The 9,884-nt window shown below is 33.6% G+C and overlaps 1 protein-coding gene across 1 annotated transcript; it reads left to right on the top strand.

Moving 5' to 3' along the window:
* The first annotated feature begins 7,597 nt into the window (after positions 1-7,597).
* Positions 7,598-8,305, top strand: LOC109796237 (uncharacterized). The gene has a single exon (XM_020355920.1). The coding sequence runs from the start codon at positions 7,598-7,600 to the stop codon at positions 8,303-8,305; it is 708 nt and encodes a 235-aa protein (XP_020211509.1).
* Positions 8,306-9,884: the final 1,579 nt, after the last annotated feature.

Here is a 9,884-nt window from a genome sequence, read left to right as displayed (position 1 = left end):
GCAAATCCGTCACTGAATTGCTTTCTCTAAAAATATGCGAAATTGAAAAACTCGAAAAAATATTGAATAACTGGCGAATCTTCTAAATTATATTAGCACAAGGATAATTCCTAGCATACCCGTCTTTCAACAGATTAATTACTTTCAAAGAGTTTAATTCAAGTATGTCTAGTTGATAATCTACAATAAGCTGAAACTCCTGCAAAATAGTTCACAATTCTGATTAAATAACTGAACAGCTATCCATTCTTCTAGTAAAAACAACAATGAATCTGTCTTTAGAATTTTGAATCACTCCTCTAATAAATATTTATCAATCTGACTATTATATTTTGGACAATTTAATATTACTAATTCTCAATAGATCATCCATTTTTTTCTTCTATATCTCTACTTATCACATTCTATAATTTATTATATATTTTTTCTATCTTTTTTCTCTCTTTGATGTTTACTAATTACATGTGTATCCATAAGTCATTTTTTCAATCTATATATGTCTTACTTACAAATGAAAAATCGAAGGATAAAAAAAGTTATAATTATAATCAATAATAAAGCATAACCATGTGGACCTTATTTGAATCATGAGTATATTAATGAGAGTGCTTTGAGTCCAACTCACTTCCGTACACCGTTTCGGAAAAGAACATCATATTGTTTTTTAAAAAGTTATAAATTTTGTGTCAAATATAATAAAATAAGTAATGCGGTAAAAAGTATCAATCTATAAAAAATAACATTAACTTGTTTCCATAAGAATATGATAATAAATAAAAATACTAAAATAATTTTACTAAAAAGTAAATATTATATAAAAATAGAAAAGTCATTTGATGCTAATTTTTAAAATAATTTAAACAGAATATTATTGATACTTCCACACCTTTTTTTTGTGTGTAGAACAAAAGACTGCATGTGCAATGTTTTTTTCCCCCCCATACTTTAGCCTAGTGTAATGTTGGTTTCCATAATTATAATTATTTATATTTAATATGAATATTCATAGTTTCTTGATTATTAAAATTAAATCTCTCATTATAAATTTCATCCAACATTTCCTTATTTTTTGTTTAAATATTTTTTATTATCAATTTTACGAATTAATGCCACATTATATTTATAATTATTGAATAAAATTTAAAGTGAGAAATTTCACCAATTAAAAAATTGGGCGAATTAAATATAAATGATTATAATAAAAATAACGATCAAAATAGGGTAGAAATTAAAATATAAAAAATGAAAATATAGTTAAGCTAAAAAAAATAATTAAAAAATTTATAGGCTCTTTTTGAAACTTAATTTAAGTCATCAATTTGTAGCCCTTATTATTACTTAGAAAGGGAGTCCCAATTGGACCCCAATTTCATGTTGAATTAGGCACTTGGGGAACTTTAACTACGTGGCTAGGTCTAATCTCCTCAGCCAGCCTTTAAATTTTGATGAGACATGTGGAAGGTATTTTCTTCTCAAGGCACTCTAATTGCAACTTTTGACTTGTTTGTCAGTGGATTGAGAGGGACCAAAAGAATCTTCAGACTTCCCCTCTCGTAATCAAGCATTGAAGCTTGTTGATAACCCGAACTTGAAGTTAACCATAACAATAATGTTACAAGATTCATGCATTCAACTTAAGTAATCTCTCACCTAAGGAGATGACTATGGCCATAAAACAGGGGTTAACAATATAATGTTTTATTTCAACCAAAAAAAAGAGAGTATAATTTTCGGAAAGTATTTCATTTCATGTGAGATTATCTAGCTGTCTCTCTCTTTATTTATATATATAAAAGGTTTAAATGATAATAATATAATATTTATCAACTATTACATTATTTAATAATTTTTATAAACATAAATTTTTTATTCAAGTACTAAATTATAATTTCATATTATCTTGTATGTATATATTAATTTTTGTTAAAATTATATACCAATTTGAAAGTTATCAAAATATTCATATTTTAGTTATTTTAAAAGTTAAAATTGAATAACTAAAATATAAATATTTTGATTACCTTCAAATTATTATTTAATATTAACAAAAATTTGATATATACATATAAAGTAATATGAAGTTATAATTTAGCGGTTGATCAATAAAATTCATATTTATAAAAATTATTAAATGATGTAATAGTTACATCCTAATATTGTTTCAACTTCTTTTTAACCATTTTTTCTTTAAATATGGGGAGGTATATACATTATTTACTTGAATTTCAATTACTTTTCTTTATTTTTCTTGTTAACAATAATAAATCAATAAAATATAAAACCTATTAAATTAATACGTTTATCAATTAAATGAATAAAACATATAATTTTATAACTAAAGATCTTGGGTCCTATCGACTCTAGATAAAATCATCCCAAGCATGTGTGTGTAAATATTTGTGTATATGAATTACTCATCCCAAAAATGTCATATAACTCCTATACTTTTCATGGTTTTTTCCTTGGTGTTTTCCGAATGGATCAAAATTAAATAGAAATTTTCCTTCACTACTCTATCACAATAGAGGATGTGGGTTGACCGAATCCCTAACCTACAATTTTAGGGTTGTGAATTCTTCATATGTATTGTTAACATATAATGAAAACAACATATTCATCACACATAATGCAAATATAGAGTCACATTATGGAATGTAAAAACATGTAATACACAAGTTATAGCATGTAAACACATACAATTTTTTTACATTTTTAAATACAAAAATTGGTGCAAGCATACACAATGAGAAACACACTAACAAAGTGAAACAGGGTTCAAATATGTACAATAATTATGATAAACACACTTTTTAAGAGTAGTGACAACAACAAACGACGAGGACTACGAACAAAAAGACAAGAATGGAGGGTAAAAAATAAAAACAATGTAGAGAATGAAGGGCACAAAAATAATAACAACAAATATATGAGAAAGAAATAATATTATATTATTTGAGAGAAAAGGGATTTTGCATGTATATAAGGTGAGGTTTAACATGACTTATTAGATTGGTTGTATTTTAACTAATCTAAAAAGTTAATTTTTCAATTTGTTGTACAAGAAATTGATCTATAATTGATTAAATAATCTAGAAAATTAAATCTAGAATTTTTTTTAAAAGCATTAACATTCTAAATTGATTATAATAAAAATTAGTCCATAGAAGACTATTTTTTAGATCGATCAATTAAAATATAACCATTCTAAAAAGTGGATCATGTTTAAAAATTAAAAAAATAAAGATATTAACTATTTAGCCTAATTGTTAAAGATTCCTAATATTTTTTTAACCATTTTTGTATTTCCATTTTATCACAAAAGTTAGACAAAAGATTTGTCATTTAAGTTCCTGCTTAGCTAGTCATCGTTCCCCATCTAAATGACAAACTACATCATTGTTTATATGGCATATAATGTGCTAATTAATAGCGTAACAGAAAGAGTTACAGTTTCAATTACAATAAGAATCAATTTGTGTGACAGAGATTAAAGTTAAAGATTAACATTTCATTTTTTCTAACACAAAGACTACTATGACATCGTCCCTATGAAGTCAATGACCAAAGTGGTATTATACTTGTGACAAAAATTGTCTCTATCAATTTGCAAAGACATAATAACTATTGAATTAGCAACATGTTAACTAGTAAATTTTCTTCACTAAATATAAATGGAAATCGATTAATATTAGACCTTTTCTATAACAAATTAGCGAGTTAAGTTTTATGATGGAAATCCATAACTAAATGACCTTAACTAAAAAATCTTAAAAGGAAAAAGAGATTAATGTGTTCATAATAAATAGTCCAACAACCAAACCGAAAAAATTAAAAATTAAAAATTAAAAAATTAAAAACTAAAAATTCAATTATTTTAATTTGATTGAATTGATTTTTGGTTCCAATGAAAAATCGATCAAAATCCAAATCAAACCGAACATTTTCTTATTATCAAATATATATTGCTATTAATTTATTATTAAAATTAAATTATCACTTATACTTAAAATGATGTTTACTACTATTGTCTTTACTTTTTTTAACCGGTTAAAATAATTGTCCAATGTCCATATTTATCAATTACCAACTTAAATTATTTTTTGGTGTTCACTATTCTACCACAAACATTAAAGCTAATTTCTATCTTTCCCTAGGGGACAACAAATCATTTGATTAGCCAATACAATTTTTTTTAAAATTTAAAATGGTATTCTATAATGTGATAAACTGAATATCTATTGATGTACTGCAAAATTATACCGTTGATTGTTATTTATTTATTTTTTAAGTTAGTGATTATATAATTATTATGTTATTGAGTATTGATAAATTATTTGAGTTCGTATATGAAGACTTTTATTATTATTAATTATTATTGATATTAATAATTTATTTTATCCATAAAAATATTACAGTTATATGAAAATTCAAAAACCAATCAAATTCAAACTAAAATATGTTTAAACAAAATTGAATTGATGGTAAAAAAATAAAACCAAAAAGATCAAATCCAATGATTTTTCCTCTCAAAATTGATCCAAATATGCAAACAATCTTAGAAGAGACAATGAAAAAATAACACATTTTTTTTCTTTTTTAATTACAATACATCATAAGCATAAAAAAAAACATCTTAACTTTTTCCATGTTATAATATTTTTATCGTATAAGATTTGATTTTTTTAATTACTTTAATTAAATCGAGTCAATTATTTTTAACTTTTAATGATTTCAAAGAAGCATGTGTAGGAGTTATGTTTGACGACATTAAATATTTTATTAACGTATATCTTTCTTTTTCTTTTCCTTTTCCTTTTTGTTACTTGAATGAAGAGAGGCAAAAGTCGTAAAGGCAGGCAAAGGACCTAATCATTTGGGGGAAGGATGAAGGGAAATAAATTGTTTTCCAATGCTTTACCTTTGCTATCATTTCACGATCATCATCACTTTAAAAGGAAGCTTTATAGTTGTCTCCGATTGGGACCATTTCAAAACGACAATGTCTTATTCAAAAACCTCCAAGTCATTCCTCACACTTTTGTTTTTGGCTACGTACTAGGATTTTTTATTTTTTATTTTTTATTTTTAAGATATACTACTTCTTTTTTTATAAAAAAAAATAAAAATTAGAGAAGCATGAAATTTTCTTTAAAATAACATACGTACTTAATACAAAAATTTACAAATGAAATGGGATTTTTTTTATAAAAATAATTAAGATAGTTATTTCTAATGATTTAATATTAAGACTATTTGATATTTTATTTTGGTAAAATTTTGTACACTTCATCTGTATGATAAGAACTTATAAATATATATATATATATATATATATATATATATATATATATATATATATTAAATTATTGCTGAAAGTAACCAACATATATTGATCCTTGTGACCTACATATTGTCACATCGTCTAGTAGGACAAATAAGATTATGCTAAATCATATATGTATTTTTCTTGATTTTAATGTAAAACGCTGGATCGTAGTGGACTAATGGTTATAATAGATATATTGACAAGAAAAATGTTTTCTTGTACATCACTAGCTAGTGGATTTATCTTATCACGTACGTTTTGAGAAAGTTACAGAACAAAAAAAATGGATATATAGAATATGAAGTAAAATTAACCTTAATATGATAAAAAATCATAAAATATAAAATTTCTCACGTTGAAAATAAATAAAATTTAAAATTGTAAACATTTATATGAAGACAGAAATATATATAAATTAAATAATCTCATGTTGACATTAAGTAAGAATATTAATTTGAAAGAATTATTTTTCATTAAGAATATGGTACATGCAATTAAAGCATCTAAGTATTCTCCGCCTCTTAAGTAGATGGAGAGGATTTGGGGAATGCCTATGGGGAGCCAACCACCATCGGAGCCGCCGAATGGGGGCGTTGGGGGCCTCAAGATGAGCTAGACAATGACCTTCAAGGAGAAGGTACTGGGTGCCCCGGCTAAGTGGCCGGCTGTTCGAGATCTTATTAAGGAGGGGGCTATGACGTTGGAATTTGAGGGTGGAGATCGGTTGCTACCCAAGTTCAGCATCACGACACCTACTCTTAAGCATTTGTGTGAACCATGGGAATAGTGTCTAGTGATCAAGTTGCTAGGAAGAGATGTGGGGTTCTTAACCTTGCGGGACAGGCTGCCTGCCTTGTGGAAGGTTCAAGGAGGTCTCGAGTTGCTGGACGTGTCAAATGGTTACTTCATGGTGAAGTTTGATTTGGAGGCGGATAGAGAACAGGTCATGCACGGGGGCCCTTGGATGCTCTTTGATCACTACCTGATTGTTAAGCCATGGTCCCCGGAGTTCGTAGCTTCAGCAACGAAGGTTGACAGTACTCTCGTCTGGATCAGGTTTCCAGGTCTTGGAGTTATGTTCTATGATGAGAGTGTTCTCCTAACAATTGCATCAGCCATAGGGAAACCGGTCAAGGTGGACCTTAATACTCTGAACATGACACGGGGCAGGTTTGCACGGGTCTGTGTAGAGATAAATCTAAATGAACCAGTCGTAGGAAGATTTTTCCTCAATGGTGTTTGGTATAACGTGAAGTATGAGGGTTTACATTTGTTGTGCTCTTCGTGCTGCTGTTATGGGCATGTTCTGCGGAACTGTCCACATGCAGCTAGGCCTGAGTCAACGGCAAACGGCGTGGGTGAGAAGGAGGCTGTGGAGCAGCCGTCAGGGGACCTACCGCATAGTGCAGATTCTGTTGCTCAAACAGGAGAGCAATCAACTCCGCATATTAGGGGGGAAATCACGCCAGATCCGCATAGGGAATGGTTGATCGTGAAACGAAGAAATCGGAAACAAAATCTCGGGAAACCGTTGAGCAAGGGTCGATCTTCCTCTCATAATGGGACTGCGGAAATTAAGGAGAAGAATCATGCCATTTCGAGTTACCCTACGAGGGGAATACACCTTGAGGCTGAATCACGTGAGGTTTTTAAAAATCCACGTGCGGTGATAGTGAATCCACGTGAACAGGACCATGCAATAGGAGCAAGCCGTATTGATGTGGGCCACGTGACGAATATGAATCAAAATATAATGGGACCCACTAAGGATAATAAGAAACGTAGCACAGTGGAGGATCTTGGTGCCCACCCACAGTCCATTCTAGCTGGCGGTAATATTTTATCAGATGTGATTTCTCATAAGGCCCGTAGTTCGCAAGTCAGTCCTCCTCTCAAAGACCCACGAGATATGCACGAGGGAATGACGGGGGACTTGAATAGGAGTTTGGCCTCCAGTGTGCTCCAAACAGGTTGCAAGACCAACGTACTTCATGAGTCAGAGGACAGTGGATAAGAGATACCGAGGACGGAGGATATTATGCAGTATGACCAGCCATTGGAAGAGGAGGCCATGTTGGCGTGAGTATCTGTCGTGTCTTGCCTTATTTAATGATTACAAATTTTAATATCTTGAGTTGGAACATTAGAGGGGCTGTTAATGCCAAAGGTAAAAGGAGGGTTTCGGAGTTAGTAAGGCTCCACCACCCGTCTATTTTTATTATTTTGGAAACCCATTGCCAATTTTCTTCGGTGGAATCCTTTTGGAAAAAGATGGACTATAAGTTGTGTTATAGCATTGAGGCTACGGGGCATTTCAGGGGTATTTGGGTTTTGATGGCGATGTCTTGCTCTGCTACTACCTCTGACTTTGCCTCTCACCCTCAGGCCATCTCGTTTACGGTTGTTGAAGGAAGTAAGAGTTGGGTTTGTACTGCCGTTTATGTTAATCCTCGGGTGGAACTCAGACAGCAGGTTTGGGCTCATCTTCAGGAGTTGGGGGGACGGATTACGCTGCCATGGCTAGTGCTTGGGGACTTCAACGAAATTATGTTGTCAACGGAGTGTAGGGGTGGTTGCTTCTCGATGGCAAGGGCATCACAGTTTCTAGAGGTTTTGAATGATTGTAATCTTCTCGACATGGGGGCTAAGGGCCTTCGCTTTACATGGTATCGAAATCAACGTGGGGTTGTGCTGGCAAAGCGTTTAGACCGTGCGGTGTGCAACGTCGCGTGGCAAGCAATGTTTCCGGAAGCATATGTTGAGAATCTGTGCAGGGTCTATTCTGATCATTGCCCTCTTTTACTGCGGCGTGACGGCTCAAGGGACAAGTCTCAGGATCGACCATTTCGGTTCCAAGCTGCATGGGCCACCCATAAAGATTTTGAGCGAATTGTTAGGGAGGCGTGGTGTCGTAGCACGCCGACCCTTGCTAATGGGTTACAAGCTGTTCGAGTAGATGCCATCAAGTTTAACAAATAAGTGCTTGGGAATATCATTACTAGAAAGAAGGCTCTCCAACGTCGCCTCAAAGGGGTACAACTACAACTCGAGATAGGGGAATCAGAGAGCCTGTCGCGCTTAGAGAAGGCTATACAAGTGGAGTTGGACGAAACTTGTCTTCAAGAGGAGTATTTATGGTTTCAGAAATCTAGAGAGAAGTGGGTGAGGTTTGGGTACCGTAACACGTCCTTCTTCCATGCTCAAACACTCGCGAGAAGACGGAGGAACAAAATACAGGGGTTGTTTTTACCAGATGGGTCTTGGCAATACGGATCCTGTGGTCATGAAAACTGAGGCAATCAGGTTCTATAAGGATCTTTTCTCGGTTGACAACGAACAAGGGTCTCTAGACATGCATGCTGGGGTTCCACCTGGCTTGGGAGTTAAGGCCCAATATGCCTTAACTGCCCCAGTCACGAAGGAGGAGGTTTGCCGGGCGGTGATGAGCATGAAGTCGTTCAAGGCACCAGGGCCAGATGGGTTTCAACCGTTCTTTTTCAAGCAGTATTGGCCTATTGTGGGTGATGAATTATGGCGTACAGTGAATGAAGCCTTTCGGTTGGGGTTCTCAGACACATCACTCTTGGAGACACAAATGGTGTTAATTCCGAAGGTGAACCATCCGGTTAGCCTCAAAGAATTTCGTCCTATAAGCTTATGCAACGTCGTCTGGAAGGTTTGGGGTTTAGGGTTTAGGGTTTAGGGTTTAGGGTTTAGTGTGGGGTGGTCTTTCTCTGTAATGGATTGTTTTCAGTGGATGAAGGGGATTATTTTGCACAAGGATGCTATTAAGCTATCCATCACCTTGTGGTGGGTTTGGTGGTTTAGGAATAACATGATCTTTAACGGCGAGCTTTGGCAGATTTCGGCGGTCCGTCGGAAGGTGATACTGTCTACGGTGGAGAACAGTGTGTATAACGCTAAGAGGCGCTTATGGGTGGAGCAAGCCCTATGGAGGCCTCCGGAGCATCCGTGGGTCAAACTAAACACGGACGGGAGTTGGTTGAGTGGGACTTTTGCTATGGGGATGGGTGGAGCAATTCATGATTGGGCAGGTATGTGGCGGGGGGTTTTTCGCGTGGAGCCTTACATGGTGATGCGTTACGTGCCGAGCTGTTGGCCTTGGAGGATGGCTTATCGTTTTGTTGGGAAGGTGGGTTTCGGAAGGTGAGTTACGAATGTGATTGCCTGGGAGCTGTTACACTGTTTCAAGATCAGTCAACGAATAGGGATTACCTGCATAAGCACTATGATGTTATTCGTCGTGTTAAGCGAATGCTAGCTCGGGACTGGGTAGTTTACGTAAGTCATATCCCTCGAGAGATAAATTCAGTAGCTCATACGCTTGCTAATTGGGGTGTACGAAACCTAGGTTCCAATGTATTTTGGAAGAGTCCTCCAGACTTTATCCTGCTACCGTTAGGGAGAGACTCTATGTCTTGAGTTGTCTGTTTTGTTTTAGTTTTCATACTTTCCAAAAAAAAAAATGAATATGGTACATGCTATTAGGATTGTAATAACATTTTTTTTGGAATAATTTGCAAAAAAGAAAATCTAA

This window comes from Cajanus cajan, chromosome 6, assembly GCF_000230855.2.
Source record: "Cajanus cajan strain Asha chromosome 6, NIPB_CcT2T_4, whole genome shotgun sequence".
Lineage (NCBI taxonomy): Eukaryota > Viridiplantae > Streptophyta > Magnoliopsida > Fabales > Fabaceae > Cajanus > Cajanus cajan.
This window is presented reverse-complemented; position numbering and strand designations above follow the sequence as displayed.

What these genes read in the sequence shown, in the direction of transcription:
- LOC109796237 (XM_020355920.1), top strand. Translation starts at nt 7,598, where the DNA reads ATGGACTATAAGTTGTGTTATAGCATTGAGGCTACGGGGCATTTCAGG.